This window comes from Colletotrichum costaricense, assembly GCF_030867565.1.
Source record: "Colletotrichum costaricense strain IMI 309622 chromosome Unknown Scaffold_27.1, whole genome shotgun sequence".
Lineage (NCBI taxonomy): Eukaryota > Fungi > Ascomycota > Sordariomycetes > Glomerellales > Glomerellaceae > Colletotrichum > Colletotrichum costaricense.
Genome location: NW_026848256.1, coordinates 1 through 26,117, shown reverse-complemented (window position 1 = coordinate 26,117; position 26,117 = coordinate 1). Strand labels below are relative to the sequence as shown.

Sequence of the window (26,117 nt, the reverse complement as noted above, 5' to 3'; positions counted from 1 at the left end):
AACCGTATACCAAAACAAAAACAAAGAAAAGCATTAATCATTCAGGCGTCAGCGGACAACATCATAGTGAAAAGGGTGAATGAACACCATACGAATCGTAATTCGGGTGCTTCTAATTCGAATACTCTTAGACGCACACGTGTGCATGTATGCCTCCTACTCCTATAAACCAAGACCGAAAAAGCACAAGCTGCGAGCCCTCTCAAGACCACCAGCTCGTCCAACTCCAACGGCTGAATGACTTTCTTCCCTGGCCGCGAGGGGACTCTCCTCCATGCGCCTGTCTGTTCTCTGCTTCATGACCTTCATCTCGGGTGCCGGCGACTGAAGATGCCAAGCCTCTCAAAACGCCCGGGCCTATCGAGCGCGGGCTTCTCAATGCGGTCAAATGATTCGCAAACCTATTCTTGAATCCGGCCCCGGTTGCCGCCTCGCCGGGGCACGTTGCAGTTGATGGCCACCGCTTCCCTTCTTCCGCGACTTCTTCCGCGCGGGGCCTACCCCAGTCCAAGTCCACTGCCAACGTCCTCCGACGCCCGGCAGACCACCCATTGTACATTGCGTCTGGTTTTCTGACTGTCACGTCTCTACCGAGGCTTGCCTCTCGCCTAGGAATTACCGGAGGGCTCAGCATATCCATTGGTTCGTCTCCCAAAGACAAGTCCATCCTGGACTTCGCCCTGAGGGGCCTTTGTGGTGATATACGATGAATCACATTACGAGCTTTCGATGGCCCCCAATTTCCAAGGATGATGCTCGCAATGGGATTGTATGTTGGTGCTGGACTTGGGGACCATGGTGATCGGTGATTATGTTGCTTGACGATGGCCGTAGCAAACGTTTCTAGTTTTGTGCCGCCTTCTGCTATGTTGTCGATGATGTCATTTCGACTTTGGCAAAAGAATGCTGAATGGTTGTACTTGACCGAAACGCGTATATACTCGAGGTTTGAATCTCCTAACTGATATTCCAAGTCATCAATCAGCTCATCTGACCTGTGTTTGACATGGCCTTGCTGCGTAGTCACGGCAGTGGAGCGAGGCGATTTGACTAAGACTTGCGCGAGCAGCAGTACAATATCGTCATTACCTAGTGTTCTGTGCCACAATCAGACAATTATCAGAAACACCCGGTGAAAGTACTCACGTTTGGATAGGATCATCCCGAATTGTCTCAAGAATACAACTGTTTCCAAGCGGAACGATTTGGATATCCATGCTGTGAATACACCCATGCCTGAAAGGATCTAAGTTGATGTTAGCATGGAGATCAATATCGAAATTCACGTCTACGTACCTGTAGAAGATGGATTATTGAGTCTTCTCAGCAAGGCAGACTCATATTCAGCAGAGGTATCATCGCAGAGTAAGCCGTTGAGAGGTTGACACAAGTGGCCTGAAACCTCGACGGCAACCCAGAAGCTTCCCGTGCTGCCATCGAGAGCCCTGATTTCTGGGGTGATACGAATATTCGGTACGAGCACAAGGGAGCTATGAGACGTGTTTCTCTCTCCTGAAATATTTGAGTGATATGAAGTGCTTGCTTGAGCAGCCAGAGACGAGTTACTAGAAGACCGCATAAAATTAGAAGCACCGCGTTGTGGTGCTTGGGATACTGCCTCAAGGCCATCATCGAGTGGCCCAGGAATAGCATGTGAAACGAACTTATCCCAAGCTGGTGGTCCTGATTGAGATTAGCAAGTGTTATTCAATCTCAAATCCAGACTCACGATGCGCTTGTGGCCGTCCGCTAGGTGAAGAATGTTCCTAGCCACCATTCTTCGAACGAGGCATCTTCCCGGTCCCATGGTTCCCTCGCTTCTTCCTCACAACGAGTGACTCGCCAAACGGTCCCGAGACACCGTCTACACCCTCGTCAGTCTCGGCAACTGATTGCGAGCCGCTTGCATCTCCTCGGGACTCCCCTCCAGAATCACGCCCGAGTCTCTTGAGAACCTTGAGCGGCTGCGGGACTTCGGGACCGCCCCTCTCCGATCCGTTCTCCGCCTTGTCGGCGAGAAACTCCAGCTCAAACGACTGGCCCTCGAGGGATGCCATGTCTCGGGTGGCGGCTGGATCTGGACCGTGGTAGTAATGGCCTGTTGGGGCACCAAGGCTACCTCGTGGATGCCGCGCTGGATCGAAGGTGTCGGCGTGTCCTGGTACGTCCTGAGACTTTCGAGATCCGGCCACGAGTCGGCGTAGTGTAGCGTGTTGGTTGCGAGGCTGGTGGTGGCGCTGTCGTTCGATTTGACGCGTCGGAGGCCGAACCAGCGTCTCGCTGGCTTGGGTTCGATGGCACCGGCTGCGTCCCTGAAGTTGCGTGAGATGAAGCGGGCGGTGAAGCCTGCGATGAGTAGCATGGGTACGACGGTGACGAGAACGATGAGAACTGCGGCTACGGGAGTTGAGAGGCCCATAGTCGAAGTAACAAGACGGTAAGTAATGCACGTGATGATCTGACGTCTTGGAATGATGATCTATTATTCGGGGGCCATTGAAAAGTTGTATGTAGTAAGGCTATGTGGAAGAGGAGAATGTACCTACGCAGGCAAGTCTACATCCCCTCCGCTACAGGGGAAGGTGAACGTGCATGCTAGGTGAGCTAGGTAATGTCATGAAGTTTTAGAGGTAGTCGCTTTCAAGCAAAGTGAAATCCGTCATTCCGACGCAGGCACGCCCTGCATGCTTATACGTTTTTCAGGTGTCGCCGGGCTGCTTCCCAGTGTACGCTGCAAATTTTCTCTCACAGCGTCCACGTCGCCTTCCTCCATTGCAAGGAAGTTGATCTGTTATCATTCATGGTCAGCAGCCGTCCTAGGTCCATTGTTCACGCATCTGAAGGGAAGAAGGGTCACTCACCAGGTCATCCCCACCCGACGTCGCCCCGTACAAGACCGCCTCAGACAGGGACGTCGCGATGCCTTTCTGTACTCTATCCTCCCAAACGCCTTCCCAATTCCATTCCCCAGGCTTTCTGGAGACGGAAGGCGCACTACCGATAGGTTTCCTAACAATGGAGTGAACACTCCCGCTGGTGGAAGGCTTCCTCTCAGGTAGCGGAGGCGGCGCCTCCACCACCTTTTCTTCCCCTTCCGCTTCGCCTTCCTTCTTCTCCTGAGCACCATCAGCAGCCTCTGCCACTTTGTCGCTCTCTTGCTCCTTTTCACTCTTCTCCTGCGGTACCGGATCGCCAGGAAAACTCTTGCCCGTCTGTCGCTGACGTGTCCGCCACGCATGCCACGCGCCAGGGTTTCCCGCAGCTTCGAGAGGCACCGAGTCTAGCACCTTTTCGTCATCGAACGTGCTCCGGATATATCGCAAGACCTCGTACGTGGAGACCTCTCGCCTCGAAGTGTCGAGATACCCAGGCCGTCCTCCGAGAGGCGTCGCCTTTGAGCTCGGCGTCGACGTAGTGCTGGGTGGCTCCCCACCGCCTCTGGCAGGCGTCGCGGGCGGTTGTTGTTGCTGCTGGCCGCTGACCTGTCGGCTCCCCGCGTTGCTTTTGCTGCCCCGCCCAAACCAAGCGGGAAACCCATGTCGTAGACTGAAACCTCCGGGCGGTAGGCGTTCTGCGTCGGTGGCGCTTACCGTGCCGTTGTCCTGAATGTCGGTGGTGTACATGTACGTGGTTAATGGTGTGATTAGGGGGTGGAAAATGTCTGTTGAAAAAGTGACCAGTGGCGGTAGTCGAGGATATGTGTCTGGGAACGAAATCTGAAATCTCAGGATAGCCGTAGCGTAGGGTCCTGCGAACAAGTCTCAGTCTTCTCTCCGTTCTTCTCTTCACTCTGGGTCTTCCTCTCTCATCGTGAATAAAGTCCAGGGGCTTCCATACCGTGCCTCACAAACATGACGCCGGACCATAGCATCGGGTCTCCTGGCGTCAAGCTCACAAAGACCCCCTCCGGACAAGCCTGCTTCAGGCCAGCACTAGTGTACAGAGGTTAGCAACTTACACGCTTAAATCAGACCTCAGGGGGTGACGCTCGATGGGGTCTGGGTTTGGGGGAAACTCACAATTCGGCCAGGAGGTGCTGTCGCCGCAACGACGGCATACTGCCCATCCGTAGACTCGCCATTTTTTCTCATAAACAAAGCATCAAAAATAAGGACTTGATGAGGATGAATGTGCCGCGATGAGAGGAAGCCCGTCTTGAGACATTGAACAATGTCTCATTCATGCGTGAAGCAAGGGCGGTCATGAAAAGCGGTAAGAAATTCTGCCGGCCCAATTCCTTATCGTGATAAGCGAAATCTTATCTTATCGGTGATAGCGAGGGCTGTTTTTACCCCACCTCCACTGTACGTCACAAGCTACCCCGCCAAAAAGTGTTCACGGCAGGTGTAGCGATCTCGGTCATCTCGGCCGTCGCGTCGGCGTCACTCTTGTCGAGGCTGGCGGCTCGGGCGGAGAGAAATTTCAGTGGATGAGGCGTGAATTACTGAGTTCTCAATTCTCTGTGTATACGAGGGTTCGCGAACCGCAACGTGATTCGGCCATGCACACAACAATGACGTTTGGGCAAAAGGAAACCCCACGATGGCATCGATCCATTCAGAAATAGAGGGGTAAAATTTTGGTCTCATGATCTATTCACATCCGAGAGTTGATATCCCAATATGCAGGTGACTGATGCTCGTCACTCTTACAGCCCTGGCATCTTTGTGCCACGTTTACGTGTAGCCCCCCAAAGCAGTGATGCCTTCGAAGGGATGAATAATGACTTGCGCGAGAGGCTTCTTACTGGGCCATTATTTCCCGAGGCGGGCCTCGATCTTGCCCTTCTCCTTCGCCTTGATCTCGGCCAACTCCTCCCTGGTACTGTCGAATCTCGCGTTCACCTGGTTGAAGGGGTTCTCCGGGCTCTTCTCAAACTCCTTTCTAATCTTGTCCTTCTTCTGTTGCTGACGCAGGCCCTGGCCCGAGCCGTCGTCCTCCATCTCCTTGAGCCGACGCTCCTCGAATGCTGCGTACGCCGCCTTGAAACGTCGCTCGGGGTGGCGGTCAATCTTTGCGTTGTTGTCGGAGCCTGTGAGGGAGAGGGCGTCGAGGGCGTTGTCGATACCGGTGGCGTTGAGCGCGGCAAGCGAGCCTCCGCTCTGATCGCCGTCCAACTGTGACAGATCGAGCCCACGTGTTTTCTTGACGGCCGTCTTGTTGTTCTTGGGTCCAGTCCGTCCGGGGGTGTTGGCCTCCTCCTCTTTCAGGAGCGCATCCTTCTCGGCCTTCTTTCTGGCTGCTTCTGCCTTCTTGGCGGCTTCCGCTTCCCTAAAGGATGGATGATGTGGTCAGCCATGGCACTGGGTTGGTTTCCTCTCTGTGGGGTACTGGAGATCTCGAGAGATGGGGAAACGTGATGCATGGAAGCCGGTGGTGTCACATGTGGGACACCACATCGTGGCGGCCGAGGGGAGGTTGCCGTAACGTTGTTCGTGACTCCTACTCACTTCTTTCCAGCTCCCTTGGCGCCCTTGCCCCAGTCAGCGTCTTCAACGGCAGCCCTCTTCGCGTCCTCGGCAGCGGCCTTCTGTGCAGCAGCATCGGCCTTACGGGCGTTCCCGGCAGCCTTTTTGCTATTCTCACCTGCTCCCTTCTTGCCAGCCATGTTGTCTCCTTGTGATGCTGGGTGTTTGGTTCGGTCACTGGTCGGCGATATGCGCGATATGCGATGCGATGCGCGGGTTTGCAACAGTCGTCCGTATGCGCGTGCTTTATGTAAGGTAATTTGCTTCTCTGTATGGCCGCGTGCGTGGTTCGTGTCTAGTGCCCGGGATGTTGCAGTCGAGCAAGTGGTGCGTGTGAGGGATGTTGTGAAACCCGAGGGGAGATGGGAGAGGGGAGAAAACTAGTTGGATGTCGTTGTCTCCTCCGCAGACCTATGGGCTAAATGGAGAATGGGTAAAGCGGAGCGGAGCGTGAGGGAGGTAAGGCAGCGTAGCGTTGGACCCTCCGTGTTCACTGGTGTAAGGTGGTGTAAAGTAGCTAGGGCCGGTGCGGCAGGCCAGGGATGAATGGGGTGAGGTCGTCAAAAGAAGCTGGCGGAAGGGTGGTGGACAGTGTAAAAGCCGGTGATTTGGACGGTACCTAAGGTACCTTGAGGTAGGTAGCCGGGTCCTTTTCCAATAAAGGTACCTCGGACTAGTACCTCTGGCAGGTATTGTTTCCAGGCTCTTTTCATCCGATGCAAATTGTGGCTCTCAAGCATTGGATGACCGGGACAGATAGCCTCTACCAGATTTGGAGACGGCGACCAACAGACACGATCGCTCGAGGACTCGGTGCGTAGGTAGCCACAGCATGGCTTTAGGGGTATGCCAGCAGCTACCACCTCGTGTTTTCCAGCTAACTCATTCTACTTCATCTACTCATGTCGCACGGATTCAAATGTCATGTCGAACCGAGGGAGCTGAAGCAGCGAGTCCCTCACACAATGAAGGTATCTCGGTGATGAAATCGCAACCGAGGTACAGTGTCGGTCTTTATGCAACACACCGTGCGGGCGATAGTGGGGACAGCCCGTCACCCCGTTTGCAAACGTGCGTCACACCATACGACTGACTGACTACCTACCTTACCTGACTTACCTTACGGAATACCTACATATTCATTCGTACCTACCTATCCGTATTACTTACCTACCTATACACATCCATAAACACCTACCTTACCTTCTATGGATACTTTCCCTTCAAGCTATTGGCACATGTAAAGTAAGGTAGGCAGCTACATAACATACGCCGCGCATGGCAGCATCGCCTGTCGTCCTCCCCGACCATCTAAATCCTCATTAGCACAGCATTCGATAACTCGCACGCGCGAGGCAAGATTGAGTAGGCCGGCATCGATGCAAGTTACTCGCCGTTAGATTACCCTCTTTCTCTCTCTATTCCTCTCTTTACCGATCCCTATAAACGGAACGAAAGCCGGATAGCGTCTTCCGTATCCCCGACCATTGTTTGAACAGATCGAGTCATATCCCTTCGTTCCGCCTGTCCAACGCCAATCTATCCGATCCAGTCCATACATTGGGCATGAAGCGTCTTTCATTGTGCTACTCAAATCAGCATCCCGTGTTTGGTGAGCTTACATTGATGCATGTCTTCGCGCCCCCTTCGCGCCTTCTTCCGCGCCCTCGCACAAACATGTACCAGGGACCTAATCACCACGTACCGAGCTACTCATGCCTGTGCTTTCACCGAGTTGACACATCAGCCACTCAGAGGGAGCTTCGGTGAACATGACCTGCAGTACCCTGCCCTTTTCGGTATCGAGACCTGCCATCGTAGGTCCGTCCAGTTGTGCCACGTGCCACTTTCTTTCTGGAGGCTTAGAGCTTGCAGGAATTGAGACGTTGCTAAGTCTGGCAGCTTTTCATACGTTTTCCCAGGGTTGTCTTTAGTGACTGGACGATTGACCCTGGAAATAGATCTGTCCCAGGCTCATCGGACCGCGCCTGCGTAGTGAGTCCCTTGGTGCTAATGCAGTGTTGCCTCTTCACCACCACAAGCCTGACTCTCTGTCGGCAACGTCAGGAATGGAATCTTCTGTTCTTCTGTTACACAAGAATGCGCAACCATAGTTCGTTGGTTGGTTCCGCAGCAAATAAGTGGGCGATAACCAACCGGAACCCAGCGGTTACATCTACACAGCAAAGGTCACACTGTCCTTCCTGGATCATACCCGCTGTGACAGAGTACTAATGGCGATCAATGTACGGATAACGTGCATACGCCCAACCTTTGCATAATGTGGGTTGCTAGAGAGGCAGGCGGATGTTTACCGAAGGTGCGTCCAATGTTATTCTCGGCAAGATACATGCCACAGTGAGTGATGAAGTACACCAAATAGGCATTATACACGGTCTAGGTTGCTCTCTGAACGCTGTACAGTTAATCCCCTGATGCTTCCTTTGTAAAAAAAAATTCCCTAACAAAATAGGAAAGCAGAACGAGTAGGAATATACTAGAGCACGAGCAGAGACAAATGCGACTCGTTTCTTGAGGGTGCAAAAGACGGTCCAGCTCGCCATCACACATCTTCAAGTCCATTTCAGGTGTCTTCTATCAGTGATATTATGCCGCGTGTCTCTGTCTCCAGGGTTGTCAATATATCACGGCTCCTTGTGTCCACGTCAGCCCTCCGGTCTGACGTGTCCGCGGTGTTGTGGTGCTGTGTCGATGACTGACCACACGGAAGAGCGCCTGGCAAAGACTCCACGACCTTCAGCATCCGGGGGGGCAGAATAAGATTCCTGTCGGTACGGAGCAGAAGTTCCAGAATAGTCTCGGATAATTCAAAACACTTTCACCCCTGAGCCTTGTGAAGGGTGGCTCGAAAGCTTCTATGGCCCGGCCCGTCAAGGTCTGTTGTCTAGGGCTGATCAACCGTGGCATATGCCTTGATCTGAACTTCGGTGAGTCAACGGGCGAACCACCCCTTTGAGCAGGGTTCAGAACGTCGTCAACCGTATTGAGGCTCACGGTTCCCTGGGCTGACAATGAATTTTGCTGCGGTCTAATCAGCGGTGTAAGCAAGTAATCACTGGCTCTAGGACCTGGAGTGGGACCCATGGCAGCCACGTATCGCAGCAACCGTAACGTCACCTTGTTGTTTCCCGTGAAGTATTGAGCACAGAGGCATCCGGACGCCCCGGACCCCCTAGTCGACCACGGGAGTGCTCAAGGGCAGTTAGCCACCCATTTGGAGTTTCCAAGGTCAAGCATGGATGCCAAGTTGAGAGAGCAAGGCGACCTTAGCCAGGTTTGTTGCTCTTAGCCGGGCAGCCTGCGGGGATAATTGCACGACGTCTGGTCGTGACAATAGTCGTATGACGTGACGCCATCCTTTTCCCAGGCGCTTGACATCACCTGCCAGGCTTGAAGAATAGTTGTTGAATGTCTTCATATCTGTACACTCGCGGACTGACGGAACCAAGAAGCACGTGTGGAATACGGAGTTGGCCTTCGAACCCTGTTAGGATATAGTTTGAGCCCGGAAATTCCGCTCCTAGGGAGCAGGCTAGGATGCCAAGTCCCCTTGCTCATCCTGCTGGCTCTGGTGTAGGCCACCCTTGCAAACTCCCAGCTCACGGTGTCAATGTAAGAAAAGAGATGGGCTTGCAGGCGGTGAGAGATCTACAGGGCTGTAACGAGTTGGTAAGTGACATGTCACATATCGATTACGGGGAAAACTTACCAGGGGGGCGCGCGCGCAGAACCCAATGTGGGAGTCAAGCTTTAAGGCTTCCAGCCTAGTGATTCTGCGGTGGAGAAGCACCCCCTTTCCTAGGTAGACAGAGCGAACCCTGTTTCTGGCGACCTACCGAGCCGGTGAGTCGCCTGACCGAAGGTGAGTATGGACTACTCGTTCCTCTTTCATGTGTCTGAACAAGGATTCCTGAGCCGACAGTTGCACAGACTCCAATCATCAGCTATAAGGAGCAAAAAGCAAGCGTTCGAAGAGTGTAACGCCAGAGCTCAAAGGCATGAAAGGTTTGCGGCGAGGGCTACCTAGCCAGGATCAGCTGATGCCCGTGGGTATGGTCAACAACATAATTCATTTCCCTTTCCAAGGTCGCTAACAAGACAAGGCTCGCGCTCCTCCAGCAGATCAGTACTCAGCAGACCCTGCATTATTGTAGATATGAAGCTGAAACTCATACGCCATGTATATCTGCACTGAGGAGTCAGCTGATACAGCTACGAGGACATCGAGAAGCTAGGAGGATAGACACGTGCATCTAATCAACCGTCTTACACTCAAGGTATACTCTCATGCGCATGAGGTGCCACGAAGGTTCTTTTATATATATACATATATATAAAAAGCTAAACTCGCCGTGAGCTGAAGAGTGTGCCTAGCTTATAGTCAACGAAACACATCATCTCAATGGGATGAGGTGCATCCAATGCGTACTTACCCCAGCTCGAACATTGAAGTAAGCAGCTGGCAAAAAGAATTTGTGAAAAAGATGTGGGCCAACCCTTGTACAATGGAGTCAAACCATAGCAACTCCCCGGCGTGGGCTCGAACCACGAACCTCCAGATTAACAGTCTGACGCGCTAGCCAATTGTGCCACCGGGGATACTCGAAACGAGTCAGTGAGAAAGGGACCTGGATCGTGGAAAACCGCGTCGTTTCCGGCGCATATGCATGGCGGAACTTCGTCACTGCTCAGATTTTTGAAAGTGTGCTCCAGGGTTAGGGCGTTTTTGAAGCGGGAACTTGTCGTGGACGGCATCGGGCCGCCCCATAGAAGTGGGTAGTAGTCAGTGCTGCAGACCAAAACTATGCTAACGGCAGCAGCAGATTGCTTGGTCGCATCAACAGATACATCCCACGATGTTGACGTTTTGTTGCCAGATGTTGGGACAGGAAGATGACTCAGTCGTCTAGGAAGCACCGGCGCCCCTATTGAAGAAACTCAATACTGACCCGGAGTGATACTGCAAGGGTTGCCTACATTCGGGCAAGGTTTGCGAAAGTTACCAGGCTCGGAATTCGTGGCTCTTCGGTGGGCAGACCAGCCTAGTAGACATAGCAATTGTGCTCCTCAAGATGGGGGCCTGGGCGTCGTCTGTATGCCCTGAAAAATGGCAGATCGTAACATGATCTGATGGAGAGCCAGTAGATCGAGTCGAAGCAGGAGCCAACTACTTACGCCTCAAGAAAGCAAAGCAACTAGCACAATTTGAGAATATTGGGCAGCAAGTGGGAGGGTGCCATGATGCGAAATGGTACCATGTCGGAAGTGATGGTGTTGATTGAGGCAAGCGCCTTCGTGCATCCAGGTTAGAACGTCTGAAAGCGGCGGCAGAAGCCGACCCCAGAAAAGGTATCTCGCAGTCCAACGCCTGAATGCGAGCCGTCCCTCAAGCGTTCCTTTTGTGTGAACGGCTCGGCGGTGATGGACATGATGCATACTGGTGGGTGACGGGGTGGTCTTGGCGTTGTTTGTCGAGGTAGCGTGACCTTTAATTAGCAAGCCAGCAAGCAGTCGAGAATGGGGGCCAAAATGCCATGTTGCCAGTATGCTGTAGCTCGAAGTTTGACTTGACTTCTGCCGTCGATGCATACGGATGCCGGGGGTGAGTGCAGGGATACCGTATACTCACTTCACGGACAAGGCGTTTGATAGCGTGATCAAATCAAGGGATGAACAGCTTAGCTCAGCCCGTATGCAATGAAGTGCGGGATGAGATGCGACTCTGGGCGTAAGGATACTTGGATCAACGGCCGGTTTTCGGTTCGAATGGTTTGATGTGCTTTGGGCACGCACAGTGACAGCCATGCAGATTGGCTAGCTGGCAGGCGAGAGTGGGCGAGTAAAGGTGGCCGAGGAGGGGATTGGGTAGTATCAACACACCGAATTGACGGTCACTGTAGGTCCCCTTGCAGGTCTCGCAGGTATCGCGAGAGAATGACGGGCCAGCGAGGCGGTAGGCGGAGAACGGCATGCGGCATGCGGCGACATGCTTGATGCTGCGGCCCAAGAAGGAAGACTGATCAGGTGATGTTCTGCGAGACATTAGTTCGTGATATGACAGACGCAGATCACGAGTTACCTGGCAGGACAAAGGTCTCAGCTTATTGACTTTTGCCGAACAGCTGGCCAATGTAGGGATGACAAGCAAGTGCCTATCTTGGCAGAAGCATGGGAAAGAAGAGCGAACGACTGCAGGACAGGGAAGAAGGCAGCCGTCTCCTGCAGCAACTGATGCCCACTGCATTGTTTTTTCCCTTTCTTTCATTTCTGAGCATCTTGAGGCATCGAGATGAGGCGGTAAGCTGCAGGAAGGCGAGAGTCGGAAGGCAGATCGAAGGTCGGGGAGGGCTGAGGACTGGTAAAGAATCCCGACTGAGGGTGGATCCCAGTGAGGGCATTCGCAAGCTGCACCAAGGCCAAGGTTAGCTTGGTCCGCGTTGGTAGAAGATTGCCGAGAAACATTGCCGTTCTCGGCTGTGTCTTCCCACGTAGTTCATGCTGGAAACTGGGGGCAGCTGTGGTGTTGTACTAAGGCATTGATCGCATGCGCAGAACGGCAAACGGCTGAAGGGTCAGAATCGAAACACCCAGAACGCCTTTGAACAAGGACATGCGGTCAAAATCATCTCCAGGAATGAAAGTGAGGTTAGGTGAGTTGAGTCGAGGTATTCGCGTGTACTCCGTACCTGGATACCTTTCCAAGTGCTTCGTGCCTGCCTTGTCCACTTACACCGACGTACCCAGTACCCCATGTCTTAGGTAAGCTGGGGGGGGGGGGGGGGGGATCTTGGGGAAAGCCTCGAAGGACTGGAAAGACTCGGGTGGGAAGGAGGGGATGGTATGTACATCCTCCCAGGCTGGGTACCTTTACCGCACCAAAGGTATCCGCACCTCAGCCAGACATGGAATGAGACTCTGATCTCTGCTTCCCTTTTTTTGTGCTCCTTGCTTTTTCCAAAGGCACATGGCCTTAACGACCCGCGATCTTCGCATACAACGTGCCTTCCTTCTGCTTCGCGCAGCATGATCCCATACATACGAGGCAAGATGCGCTGCGTGTCTATTGATGTTTTTCCTAATCTCAGGCAGGTGTGTTTGTGCAGATTCGCTGTCTTGGGCAGGTGCTGCTGCACCTGAGAAAACCACGACCCAGCCATTACCAGCGCCAGCATCAGCTACGCTTGCGTATCTGCATGTTCTATTGTCTGCGTGTCTAAGTTTGTGAGCTTCCTGCCCACAAGAAGAAACGTGTAAGTGGCAGGTCCACCGTCCAGGCAGAAAAAGACCAGTCAAGGATTCAGGACGGGACGTTACGTGCGTACGGCTGGTTCCTAGAGTCTACCCATACTCCCGTCCTTGTCGAACCCGTTGCCTCACCGACTGCATCCAAGTTCGGGACCCCAAAGAGACGCATCTCGGATCGACAACCACGGCTAAGAAGGGAACGAAGTCGTGTTGTGCAACAGAGTGAGAAAACCAAACGGCACGACAAAGGCGGGCGGGTCGCAGAGCGGAGAAAAAAGGAAGTGGTCGAGGCGGAGAGAAGAGAACATCTTGGCCCGCAAGGCGGCTTGCTAGGTTGCCAGAGCGGAAAAAGCAACGTTGTCAGTCTCGGTCAACCCTACATCACTCCTCGCGCATCACGCCCACCGCCAATCTCACCCTTGGACGTATGCTTCCTTTTTCCGCTCATCGATTTCCTTTTCGCCAGGAGCATTCTCCCACCACCGCCTCAGACTAGGTATGCCACCCACATCTCACCTGCCGACCACTGGGCGAAACCAAAGTCGATGGGTATCCATACCGCTGTGGTCGGAGCCATTTCTTCATGCCCAAGTCTTGAGTCTCTTGACCGATTCTTATCGGCCCGCACCCCTCAGTGGCCGCCTGGTTGTTGACCCAAGAAAGTCAATCGCCAATCGACACAACTGAGACAGACCCTCCGGATCGACGACAACTGACATGACAGAGAACACAGACAAGACAGCCTGTCAGGACTGAGACATGCCGACCTTGACTGCCCATCAATCAAGCCATCAGGCCCCATTTGGGGCACAACCTACCTGCAAAGCTCAGAGTCCAATGCGACAGCTGATACAAACGCACCTGTAACTTACGCACTACCTACGCAACACTTACACCCAAAGACCTAATCCCCAGGTTGCAGCAGCCGCCTGCTCCAGCCTCCAGCATCGTCTACCCGCTGTGCCCGCTGTGCCCGCTTCGCCGCGCACAACGTACAGCATGACCTCGATGCAAGCATTGGTACATGCAGCCCGCAGTTTCCAGTCAATTGGGACGGGAAGGACGGGAAACCACATCGTGGCACGCTTCCGTCCTCTGAGGATACGGATACGTTACGCAACAAAGCTTGGGGCTCCGCTCGTGCTCGCGCCGCCTCTCCGACTTGGAAGTCGTCTCGCCTTTACGCGAAGTGATCACCATGGGAAATGCGGTCTTACGATTCGTCCGGCAAGCGGGCGTACTCCCCCGTGCTGGATAAATTTGCTGCAAACCACGGGCTTGTTTGACCCTGAAAGTGCTCCTCGCAATCAACCCGGCCGTTGGGTTTCTTGGGAGCAACCCCTGCTATCCTCCCCCACTCAACCCGGGATCCCAGGAGTACCCGTACCCAGCAACCCAGACGACAGGTCCAGCGCCGCCAGCAAGAGATGATACCGCCGGGGGTGAGGAAACTTCCAGAGCGCTGGTCGGCAGGTCTTTTACATTGTCGTCACCTCCGCGTGCGCGGGGCTTTCCACCCGACCGGACTGCAAGTTGCTGCCCAGCGATTAACAGTCGAGCCAGGAGAGAAAGTACGTGAATTCGCTCGTATTATGATCAACAATGCAATACACTCATCTCAACTCATTTACGCTGTTCATTATCAAGCTAGCCGCTGGCTGTTATTGGGCAAAAGGCAGATAATCGGCCTGCCGACCACGCAGGCTGCACCCAAAACACCCGAGAATTGCCTCGTTGCCTCTCTCACCGTCTCGCCAACTATCCGTACTCCGTACACAATACACCGCACCATCCCTGTGGACCGAGGGCAGCAATATTCGTACGCAGTGGGTGACTTCTCAAAACCCACTCAACCTCATTTAGGAAGTGGTAGAGAAGCTCCAAAGGATCCACAGAAGTCTTCGAAGCATCAGCATGGAGACGAAATGGTGGCCACCAGGATCCCTCCCCGGCAAGACCGAAGATGATTCTGAAACCGACGACCAGGAGTCAAGGTTCTATGATCAGCCTTTCAAGCAGGGACTCATCCTGACCTGGCTTCAACTAGCGAGCCCCGTTCCTGACGTTGACAGGTCATGTGGTTGTACAATTCCAAACCGGCCGTCCCATCGGAAGTGAACCACCCCTTTTCTGGATCCCGCCTACACGCGGATTTAGCTAGGCTCGGTCAAGGGAGAACTGGGAGCACATCCCCAGCCATTCGGCTGCTCCCCTTTGATGGGTCGCCAAGCGCCGCGTGGCGAAGGGCTAGGAGACTTTCCACTACCCCTGAGATCCGGTCATCCGGGTCTAGAGAACATTGCGTAAGAGCGAGGATGCGTACTTTTTCGTACCTATACCGTTGGCCGCTCGGACAAGTTTGCAACAAGCTCGTCGGTAGTGCTTTTCGCTCCAGACCAGCGAGTGCAGTGCCAACTCTAAGGATGTGGTACGGATGCTAGTAAGATGAGCAAGCTGTTTGTCGTACGATCTCGAAAATGACAAGTTATGGCGCACCGGACCCCGGAAAATTTGTTGTCTACGGAGTATTGTCTTCACTTACAAGTGGGACATGATGCTATCCGTTGAGATCACGATCCTAACCGGGCTGTCGCATCTCATAGGACCCCGGGTGCAAGACACAATTGTCCAGTATTGATTCGTCCGGAAGAGAACTATTTACCGGCACTCCATTGCGGTGGTGAATCCATCACAACTGCTTGAACGAAGCCGATAGAGTTTGGGCGATTAGGCTGCCCCATCGATTAACGACGTCAAAGTTTTGGTAGAAAGCTGCCAACATCTGGTTGAACTTTGGAGGTCTAGTTGAGCATCACCTGCATGACATACCTACATCCATGATTTGACCCCCCTGCCTGTAGCTAGTCGCCCTCTTCCCCGGACCGGAACTCTGTTTGGCCACAGCTTTCTAAGAGCTCCACGAACTGCTTTCTACTGATGAAGCATGCACGGGACAAGATGCAGCCATCCATCGCATTTTCTCCTTGGTCTGCTGCTCTTCTGTCTACCTTAGGGGAGAAGCGAGTCACTAGGCCCTCTCCGCAACGAATATTCTCCTTGTCGTTTCCTGACGACGGAGAGAAATTTCCTGTTGAAAGATGGATATGATGATAGTCGGCGACGGAGGGCCACGGAAAAAACGGGACCGGTGAGGAGAGAAGGAGAGGATACAAAACGGTACCTTTGCACTGATACATTCTCAGAACCAGCTACCTTGCGTTTCGGCACCAGTTCCGGCACTCGCCCGATCAGGGCCCAGAGGAACGGTTGTATGGGGGTGCTTGGACGCTTTACTGGGATTCGATACTGGGTACCCCTGACCTAGCGTGGAAACGAAAGCCAATTTCCCTGATTGCGATGTACCTTGGAGGGGATCACCGCCATTTCGTTTTGCGGGCCGACTTTTGTTGGTGCTCGTGGTAGCTCAGTACGGGTGCTCCAGGCTCAGCTTTCTTCTTCGGCGGTCGACATCACTCCCAAATTGCACGATAACAGTTGCCGCCAGGGCTAGGTATGGCCACCTTGAGCCAGGGTTGTTCTGGGTTCACCAACGGCGAAAGCGCGGATGCTATCCGGTCACGCTTTGTTTGGAGGAGAGTAGTAAGGCAAGATGGAAACAGTTCCACGCCGCTGCAACAACCTGCCCAGCACGGCACACCTCTGCGCAGCGCGAGATCGCAGACAATGGCAAACTCTGTTTCCGGAAATGGATTGAGGGAAGAGGTATTCCGGCTTCCGGTCCCAAGAGCCCCGGCAGTGGGCATGACACAGCTGGTACAATTGCTCTGGTGTATTCAGGGTTAGCCAATACTTCCTCATTGAATACGGGTAGTTCACGACGCCACGAGAAGATCGTCCATCGCAACAAGCATCCCCTTCGCATAAGGTTACCGAAGTGTTGCCAACTGTGACTAGAATGCACCCGTGTCCCAAGTAGAGACACCAGGCAGATGTTGCCCTCACCTATTCCGTGGTGGAGGAATATTTTGGGCGCAATGATGCAGCTCGGGGAAGAATACCAGCCATGCCACATGGTTTTGGACAGGGACCAGCCGTCATCAATCCACTATATTTGTACGGAGACTCATGTCCTGCAAACTGGGGTAGACCTCGGTTCTGGGCTCAGCAGTGGAAAGCTGCGGCGCTGACGGGGGAAAGGGGGCAAGATGAAGAGGACGAGGGACTCTGCTCTATGCGTACGAATACACTAATTACTGTTGATCCGTAGGACACTCAGGCACTTGGCTCGAAACCAGCTCGCTATGCCCAAGCTCGAGCCCTAGCCTGTAATTCTCGCCAACAGACGCCCTCATTTTCCGCGTCTCTCAAACTTTGCGTTGACCTTCAGCCCCTTGACCTTGTCAGATGGACCATCAATAATAGGAGTGGCAAGTTGGCAAGCAGCACACTCCTGACTATCACCTACCGTCCCGGCTTCCGCGACGCCCAAACAAGCTATTTAATCAACGAGTTGTGGCCACTGTGTCCGAGCGCTCCTGCAAGATGCCGAGCAGACCAAGACCCCTATGAAGCATTGGGAAAGAAAAGCAATTGAAGTGATGAACTGCGGCAGTCACCCAGAGCGACAATTAAACAGCCTCGTCTTGCTGCAACAGCCTGTCCGGCTAGAGTGGCTGGGAATGCGAGATCTAGCAGCGAGGATTCTGCGAGCAGGGTCAGAGAAATGACGGCCAACGACCAGGGTTCCTTAACCCTTGTCAAAGAAGAAAAAAAGACTTTTTCCATTCATCACAACCCCGGTTGCTTCATTTGTCGGCTCGTGTTTACAACTTCACCGACACAACGGATGCCTCTGGAGACGGGCCAACACTGCGGCCTGGTCTATGGATATTCGTAGTGTACATACATACCTACCCAGCCCATGCTGGCCCAGTCCGTTGGTTCGTCTCCATCGCCCACTTGTCGCTGTTAATCAAGGTGACACCAGGGCTATTTCGTGCTGCCCCATGCTGTGGGAACAAATGAGGACTGCAATTGTACGGAGTAGTACTCGACGACTCGTACCTTCAGGCTTCGCCAGGACAACGTCAACACTCAGTCACGAATCCGTACAGGATAGTAAAGTGCACTACAACAAGCACGTGAGTCCACCGATCCTACCAGTCTATTCTCCGGGTGCCGACGTGTCGGTCGAGTGGGCAAATCCAGGATGCGAAAACGCCTGCCGAGAGTCTGAACCGGGGCAACGCGATTGTCATTGAACAGGACAGCCAGCAAACAGGCTGACTGTTTGCCAGCGCAACACAACCCTCTTTGCTGCGGAGTAAGATGCATCGTCAAGTGACCAGGCGTGCGCAAGTAAGATGCCGACATGTCACGATATGACTCTTTGAAAGAGGGGATAGTTAAAGGGACGGATGAGAGACTCAGGTTGGGCTTGCATTGCACCGCCTGAGTCGGTTCGTTTGGGTGTCCGTTCGCCTTACAACCTCTACACCGTTGAAGAGGGGGTCCCTAAATCAACCGCTCGCGCGCAACAAAGGTGTGCTGTTGTCATTCCAATCGGAAGCTGTCATGGTTAGGGTGCATGCGACCAACAGGACCTCGAGCCGTACACTGGGCGCTTGAGCAAGCAAGCTGCAGCAGTCTTGAGGGTCGCCCTCTTCAGACGTCACGGCACATACCCCATCGACGCTACCTTGATTTACAGTCACAGGCGGAATCACGTCTCGGCCGATAGAGCTGTGCGACCTTTGAGAGGCGCCTCTCCACAATCGCATACGGCCGCTGCAAGCACCAGTACTGTGTGACTACGGATGCTCTCTCGTATTCAGCAAGACGCCGAGGCAAACACATCTACGGGGCCGTACGTTGTGCATCTAGCAACACGTATCCTTACTACCAAGATGAGCGAGTTGCGAGTCTATCTATACAGGCCCCTACGTCCTGATTCCAGAGATCCGGCAGAGAGGCTCCGAGTCAGTGTGCGGCGGCAGCGGCAGCGGGAAACCGTAACGGCAACGGCTTCTTTCCCTTCGAACAGCTCAAGGCCGACGACGCTGGCGCAACAGGTGTCGATATCCGCCGGGAGGGACACTCCGCGGCCCTGGTCCTGCTTTCTTTCATTCACCGCCTCACAAAAGCGGACGACGAGGTGGTTCTATCAGCCCGGCCTTGTTACTCAGATCCTCGGCGCTCTGATGCAGGCTCTCTGGGGCGTGATAAGCTCCGCGTGCGACAGGAAGCATACCCGCGTCCCACCTCAGTTTGCCCAACAATAGGGAGTCAGGGAAAGCTCCAGAGGAATATTCAGGATGATCCGTAATGGAAGCCCACCCCTGATGTCCCAATCAAATGGCTGCAAAGCTAACGTCTTGTATTTGTGCTGCCGCTCACCGCAAAAGATCAGGCACAGGCAGCGCGGGGAACAGGATTAGTTCACCCTGCTAAGGAGGCGGTCTATTACTGAGCCACAGGGACAGCCTGGGTTTTTTCCCCATGTCGCCCTCCCTCGACAATACAGTCAACTAGCGTTTGACCAGCCCTCGGTCGGTGGTTTCTTTCATCCAACAATCCAATGTCGACTCCCCCCCCCCCCTTGCTACAGCCTACAACAAAGCCAGCCATGCGACCCAAGTGCCGGGGGTTGTGAACCTTGGGCTGTAAGTACACACCTTGCACCTTGGGTGCCTCACATCGCAGACAAGATACATCATCTCGTCTTCTCGTCCGCCCATGGAAGGCCGGGAAACAACAGTACAGTGTCGAGATGCTCGTCTCGCTACCCATCAAAAGGCGTTTGACAGAAGGGCACCATACCACAATGACAGTGTGCATGGTTCTAGTATTCAAAGCACAGTATGCAGGTCGAGAATGGTCTGGACAGACACGGCCGAAGAACCCAAGGCTGATACATGCTGGTAAATGAAGCCCGAAACCCGGGTGGTTATTCGAGCTGGATTTTCCGAGACAAGCACATTGTGTCTAAGGCTATCCGTACACCAATACCTACTATGGTACTCCGTGCACCTCACGATGTAGTTGCCACCAGAGCAGACAAGGCGAGATGGGAGCAAGGGACCGGGATCAGGACGGAGCAGATGCCGTTGCGTTGCGCATCACAGGCTTTTTGGCATTACGATGCGATGCGATGCGATGCGCTGCGATATGGGCCAGAAGAGAGTGACGGGCACTTGATGGACGCGTAGTCGCTACACAGCGGCCATCGACGAAAGTGCAGGTAAATGTTGGCTTTCGTTTCCTTGTCCTGCTGTAACCTGTTGCGTCGGTTGGCTAATTTTCTTTTGCTTTTCTTATTTCTGGCGCCCTGCAACTACCCACACCCCAATTCCGAGTTGGCTCCATTTGCTCCAAAAAGTCTCCCTCTCCCAAATCCAGCCCAGTCCCATCGCGGCTCTAGCCTCGTTGCCTCTTGTGAAACCTTTTTTATTCCTCTGTTGATCCTTGCCCTCCGGTCTGGCGCCATCCTTCCCCGAGTCTACCACCCCTTGCCTACTTTTCCTACTCCGTCCATGTCGGTCTGGTTGAGTACGTACTCTCTTCGTCTGGTCAAGGGAAGTACTCTTGTACCTTTCGGATACTCTCTCTCTCTCTCTCTCACTCTCTTACTCTCACGGCTTTTTCACTTTGTGTATGTGTGTGTGTGATGTGTGTGTCTCTCTCTCCAAGTCTCCCTTCCACACACACCCACACCCACATATCCGCTCGCTCCGAACCCCATCCTCCCCTTGACACCACTGAGCTGCTAACAACGGATTGCGTCTAGGGAATCTCATCCGGGTAGTACCCGTCGCGTAGGTAGTGGCCGAGCCATGGACGTACCGACTTACACTTATCCACAGTCGTAAGGCGAACACTCATGGCCTTGGGACCGTCATCTCGACATGGGTAAGGGGGCACGCCGCGCCGCACGCACACACATGCCTACACACTCACACACCCCCCGACTGCGCATGTATGGAGAAAAAAGCCCACCGAGTCTTGTCTGGGGGGTACCCCTGGATCAGGTACAGGGCTTCTCAGGCCCCACGGCCGTCATGCCGGGCAGTTGGATCCCTTCCCACGACGTGGGACCTTTCGCCGCCGCATCTCCCTGAATCCCTCCCCGGTGGACAAGTGGGAGGATCGTCTTGTTTCTTTTTTGCGCTGGACATGCCATGGTCCATGGTCACCGCCGTTCCAATCTTAGATCCAAATTTTTTTGCTTCCTCGACCCAGGCAATGGTACGGTCCCGGTGGCCTGTCCCCCAGCTGGGTCTGGTCTGTGTCTGGGGTGGCCCTGGGCTTTGACGTCTCTTGGTCCTCTCATCGTCACCGTCCGCGCTCCCTTCATATTAAGTTGCTTGCTTCCCCAGAGCTTGCTACTTTTTGTCCCATCTGATACTTTCTTTCATAAGGTAACCATCCCGCCACGCTGTCTGAATAGCTTTGGTCTCGCTCTGCTTGTTTTATCTTTGCTTTTCCACCGTTGCTTTTCATGGTTACATCATCAGTCTCGAGCATCAACACGCTTTCCTCCCTTCCACGAGACTAGCAAAACAAATTCTTGCCCACACCAATCTGGACCACCAGCTCCACGATACCGCTTTTCTCCCTCGATTCTTGAGCCCACCGAAGACGTTACAGGAACTGCAGTGCTATATATTGCAACATCGCCCACCCATCCCTTGATCCGAAATCTTTCCAACCGCCTACCGAATCTCTTTGCGCCTCACACAACATCCAGCCTGCCAACTGCGCATACACCGAGGATCAACCAAGATGAAGAGGACCGGCTACATGACGGGAGGCCGTCGAGGCGGCTCCTCGGGGAGCATGAAGTCCAAGCTTCCGCCCTTTCCCACGACACAGATGTTTGTTCTCGGTATGCATATCCTCATCCAGCGGTCTTAGGTGGGCTCACCGCAGGATGCCCGCTAACACGCTCTTCAACCAGCGCTCTGCAGAATATGCGAACCGATTGCATTCATGTCCATCTTCCCCTACGTCTATAAGATGGTCGAACACTTCAACATTACCGAAGACAAGAGCAAGATTTCCGTCTACGCCGGCATGATCACATCCGCATTCACTTTGGCCGAGTTTTCGACAGGAGTCGTTTGGGGAAGACTGAGCGACAAGATTGGTCGCAAGCCTGTCCTCTTGATGGGCCTCTTTGGCACGGCCTTGAGCTCTTTGGTTTTCGGATTTGCCCCCAACTTGACGGTTGCACTCATTGCGCGAGCTCTCGGTGGTCTGTTGAACGGGTATGTCGAGTCTATGAGCCAGCCCACTGGCAAAAATTGACCTTTGGCTGACTTTGGCAAAGAAATATTGGTGTCCTGCAAACGACTGTCGCGGAGTTGGTTACGGTCAAGGAGCATCAGCGTATGTTCGGAAGTCTTTCCCGGTTACAGGTGATGAGCTAACTCTGTGCAGCCCGCGCATACACTATTATGCCCCTAGTTTGGTGTCTTGGGTAAGTTGAGTTTGTTGTGGCGAGCGTACCCCTACTACGCGACTCGCCAGAGTTCATTGACTAGTGTCTGACTTTGCACAGCTCAATTGTCGGACCTGCTCTTGGTGGCTTACTCGCCGAGCCTGTTCAAAGTTACCCGCAGTACTTCAAAGCGGGCTCGATCTGGGATCAGTACCCTTTTCTCCTGCCCAATCTTTTCAGCGCCGCCACTGTCTTCTGCGGAGTTGTCATCGGTCTGCTCTTTCTGGAAGAAACCCACGCTGAGCGCAAGAAGAGGAGAGACCCCGGTGTGGAGTTGGGAAAGCGCATCATCTCGTGGGTGTCGGCCAAGAGCTGCCAAATCCCTGCGCGGAAGGCGGAGAAGCAGGCACTGCTCGACGATGATGAGCTCCCCGGCTACCGCACGAACGAGAGCTCTCCCCAACTTGTGGGATCCGAGTCTACTATCCCCGAGCCAACCGAGACTCTGGACCTCACAGAGGCATCAATCATTGACGAAATTGCTGAGCCGCCCAAGGTGATCTTTACCAGACCTGTCATCTTGAACATCATCTCCTACGGCATCCTGGCCTTGTAAGTCATTGCTCTTCACTTTGAGACTCTCATCAACATGCTTACACTTCTACCAGCCACACCATGACCTTTGATCAACTGTTCCCCGTCTTCCTCAGCACCACGCCTCGCGAGCACCCGGACGTTCACCTTCCTTTCAAGTTTCCCGGCGGCTTCTCGATGGAGACCAAGTCCATTGGCATCATTCTCGCGGTTCAGGGTGTCTACTCCATGATCTCGACAGTCTTCATCTTCCCATGGGTTACCAGACGCCTCGGTCCTCTCCGGCTGTTCAGACTATTGGCCATTTCTTACTTCTTGCTCTACCTGACGACACCCTACCTAGCTCTGTTGCCTGAGAACTTGCGAATCATCGGCATCTATATCATGGTTATCTGGAAGTGCACCTTCTCGACCATGGCCTACCCCAGCAATGCGATTCTGCTCACAAACTCGGCACCGAGCCTCATGTCCCTCGGAACTATTAACGGCGTTGCCGCCTCGACAGCGAGCTTGTGCAGAGCGTTCGGGCCGACCATTTCGGGCTTCCTTTACACTCTTGGTATTCGAACCGGCTACTCCGGACTTGCTTGGTGGACCAGCGGTGCCATTACCATTTTCGGCGCCTTCCTAAGCATGCATCTTACCGAGCCCCGTGGACGCTTGGACGAGCCTGTCAGAGATATCGAGACGGCAGTGGAACCCACTGAGATTGAGGGCTTGCTAGTTCCCCTGGACGACGACGAACACGAGGTTGAGGCCGGCCCCAGCCGGAGATCGTGATCACCACCATGATCACACACGTTGACTACCTTATCCCCCAATTTCGATACCCCGGAAAGGCGCCATGGGATTTGCACTATTTTATTTTTATCATCATTCGACAATCGGAGTTTTCATCCTACGGCGTTATTATCGACAGGAAGGGACCACAACAAGACATAGACTATCGCTCATGGGACACGACGGAAGGAATCAGAGAAAAGAGTTATTACCATCACACGATTTAATTCGGACAGGCCGAGGAGAGAGCACATACGGAAATCTCACGACTTGTTACTTGTTTTATTCCGACCATTTCCATCAGCGGGCTGCATGACTGGATTTCAGTTCTTGTTCGTTTCGACTTTTTATCAAACCTTTAGGGGGCGCTCAACATCACATCATGTATCGGGTCAGGCGACGATCCTCGACCATTTGTTTTTGTATACGGATTGTTCTATTGGACAAGGAGTTGGAAATACCATGGGAGGCCCAAGGGAACAGCCGACACTGGAAAGAGATGGGAGACAGAAGACAGGGAAACCGCAAAGGGCGCAACAAAGAGAAAAAAGCAAATGGCATTTTTGGGGGGGATACCACAGAGGACCGGACGTACCAAACCAACCCGAGGAAAGAGAAGCGGAGGAGCGGGAAGGACTTTGGCAAGGAAGGGAATTTTTCTCCTCTGCCGGGAAACCCGATTTGTTCTGTGGGGGCCTGTGAAGACTTGCAAAGGTCTAGCTGCTCTTGATGTTTTAATGATGGCTTATTTCTTAGAGAATTGATGGGAGAACAACTCCTTGACAAACAGCTTTGATTACAACTGTAATGACAACCGTGACAACTTACAACCCCAGTGGTGACTGACAAACCCCCCAATGACCTGCCTACCCCGACATGCCTCATGAGTGAGTTTGAAGGCCGCGGCGTCTTTTCTCTCGGGCGGTTTCTGTTCAGCGCCAAGCGAAACATTGGTGACGTACATGCTCGTACATGGGATTGAGCGGTTTGCGGGCGTGAGACACATTCGCGGGGTGTGAAGCAAGTAATTGCTCTTTTATTTTTATTTGTATTTTTTTTGTCTTTTGAAGAAAAACCCGGGGTAAGGTTAGGTCTCCAAATGAAATTTTCGCAGGGTTCATGTGAAGGCGGTTCCCCGGATCCCATCCCGGTCTCATGATACAACTACCTTGTCCTAGGTGCCTACCTAGTTGTGCTACTGTCTACAGGTTTCCGGCCTTGGTTCATCCGAAAGATGAGGCAGTTTGGTACGGTGCTCCCCAACGGGTTTGTGGGGTGGCAGCGGGATGGTAAGAGGGAAGGGGACCAGAAGACAGAGGAATTGGAAGAAAAGAAATCGGAACCAGAGATTGGCGCTGGGCGGATGATGCCTTGAATACCGTCATGTTTCCATTCTCTTGAAGCTCGATTGTGAAGCCGTCATCGTGAGATAGATTGTTAAACAGCTGGGCTAAATACTTGTGGGGGTCTTCACATGCGCGTTGGTCGTCAGTGTTGGCATCGCTCATTGGACGGGTACCAACAGTGCTGTTTGGTTGTTGGATCTCGTGACAGGAGAGAGGGACCAAGATTACAGTGATCGATAACGGCGAACGGGTTGTGACTTGTGATGGATTGGAGAATCCCCGTCCGTTAGCAAAGCTATACTAACCCTATGCTGGAGCGTTGGCGCTGGGGAGTGGATACGTGAGATACGGTAGACTCTGAGAACCGAGGGGACCTCGGTATTGCTATTTGGGGGCAAATGAACGGTAGATGACAACGTCGAGGGTTTCGGTTGGCGAGATTGAAGTTTGGTCAATCCAAAACGACGGATGGCAATTACGTATTTCGAGTGCCATCTCGGGCACATCGTGAAGTGGGCGGCGACTTCAAACTCGATTAGTAAGGTGGTATGGATAATGATCCTACCGACGTCACAACACTGCGATATTGTATAGGGAGGAGGGAAGAGGACGATTCAGAGATGAAGTTAGCAGAGAGTCAGAGGTGGAGGCCGATACCTACGGAGGAAGAAGGCACCCTCTAATGGTGTGGCGCCCTCCCACAATCGTAAACGGTCCCGGATTCGACGGATAGATAAGGGGCCCCTTCTCCTTCTGGTTCTGGTTCTGATAAAGAGGCACACACGCACACAGGTGTGTACAGTGGGGTGTCAAAGGTTCGTGTGCAGCGCACAGTATCCCGCAAAAGTACTACTTTTTAACAGCGAATAAAAAGTTGAATATAATAGGAAAAAGAAATTAAAAATTACTATATAACTAATTAGCTATTATATTAGTATATACCTAAGTTATACTATGTTTTTATTAATTATTAAAGCGTTAAATAAATCTTTTTAAAAATAGGTTTTAAGAGATTTTTATTATAGTGGATTATAGGGCCTTTTGAGTGCGAATAGCACTGTACTTCTTAGTAAATTCTATTTTATTTTATATCCTACTTTTATATTATAGTATAAAGTACTAATATAACGTATTTCAAAATATATAAAAAATAGTTTTATATACTTTATATACTAAAGTATTTTATTAAAATTTTAAATTATATTATTTATACCTAAGTTAGAAAGATATTTATAGTAATAAAGAGACGTAGTTAGTGGGCTA

At 52.9% G+C, this 26,117-nt stretch overlaps 7 protein-coding genes across 7 annotated transcripts; 4 read left to right on the top strand and 3 right to left on the bottom strand.

Annotated features, from left to right (window-relative positions):
• Positions 1–202: 202 nt before the first annotated feature.
• On the bottom strand, positions 203–4,066 carry CCOS01_15988 (ubiquitin-conjugating enzyme; the record flags this gene model as incomplete). Its single annotated transcript, XM_060464126.1, has 9 exons — positions 203–1,050; positions 1,147–1,246; positions 1,594–1,683; positions 1,830–2,036; positions 2,120–2,479; positions 2,750–2,788; positions 2,862–3,748; positions 3,838–3,932; positions 4,020–4,066. 9 exons carry the CDS (start codon positions 4,064–4,066, stop codon positions 203–205), a joined length of 2,673 nt encoding a protein of 890 aa, XP_060305181.1.
• A 688-nt stretch (positions 4,067–4,754) lies between these two features.
• On the bottom strand, positions 4,755–5,608 carry CCOS01_15987 (uncharacterized protein; the record flags this gene model as incomplete). The annotated part of the gene is made up of 2 exons (XM_060464125.1): positions 4,755–5,271; positions 5,451–5,608. 2 exons carry the CDS (start codon positions 5,606–5,608, stop codon positions 4,755–4,757), a joined length of 675 nt encoding a protein of 224 aa, XP_060305180.1.
• Positions 5,609–11,641: 6,033 nt separating this feature from the next.
• Positions 11,642–11,887, bottom strand: CCOS01_15986 (uncharacterized protein; the record flags this gene model as incomplete). Its single annotated transcript, XM_060464124.1, has 1 exon — positions 11,642–11,887. One exon carries the CDS (start codon positions 11,885–11,887, stop codon positions 11,642–11,644), a length of 246 nt encoding a protein of 81 aa, XP_060305179.1.
• A 442-nt stretch (positions 11,888–12,329) lies between these two features.
• On the top strand, positions 12,330–12,626 carry CCOS01_15985 (uncharacterized protein; the record flags this gene model as incomplete). The annotated part of the gene is made up of 1 exon (XM_060464123.1): positions 12,330–12,626. One exon carries the CDS (start codon positions 12,330–12,332, stop codon positions 12,624–12,626), a length of 297 nt encoding a protein of 98 aa, XP_060305178.1.
• Positions 12,627–18,511: 5,885 nt separating this feature from the next.
• CCOS01_15984 (uncharacterized protein) lies at positions 18,512–18,976 on the top strand (the record flags this gene model as incomplete). Its single annotated transcript, XM_060464122.1, has 2 exons — positions 18,512–18,561; positions 18,652–18,976. The coding sequence occupies 2 exons, from the start codon at positions 18,512–18,514 to the stop codon at positions 18,974–18,976; spliced, it is 375 nt and encodes a 124-aa protein (XP_060305177.1).
• A 1,696-nt stretch (positions 18,977–20,672) lies between these two features.
• CCOS01_15983 (uncharacterized protein) lies at positions 20,673–21,005 on the top strand (the record flags this gene model as incomplete). Its single annotated transcript, XM_060464121.1, has 1 exon — positions 20,673–21,005. One exon carries the CDS (start codon positions 20,673–20,675, stop codon positions 21,003–21,005), a length of 333 nt encoding a protein of 110 aa, XP_060305176.1.
• A 471-nt stretch (positions 21,006–21,476) lies between these two features.
• On the top strand, positions 21,477–23,508 carry CCOS01_15982 (major facilitator superfamily transporter; the record flags this gene model as incomplete). The annotated part of the gene is made up of 6 exons (XM_060464120.1): positions 21,477–21,579; positions 21,652–21,961; positions 22,024–22,082; positions 22,134–22,173; positions 22,255–22,746; positions 22,803–23,508. The coding sequence occupies 6 exons, from the start codon at positions 21,477–21,479 to the stop codon at positions 23,506–23,508; spliced, it is 1,710 nt and encodes a 569-aa protein (XP_060305175.1).
• Between the last annotated feature and the right edge of the window lie 2,609 nt (positions 23,509–26,117).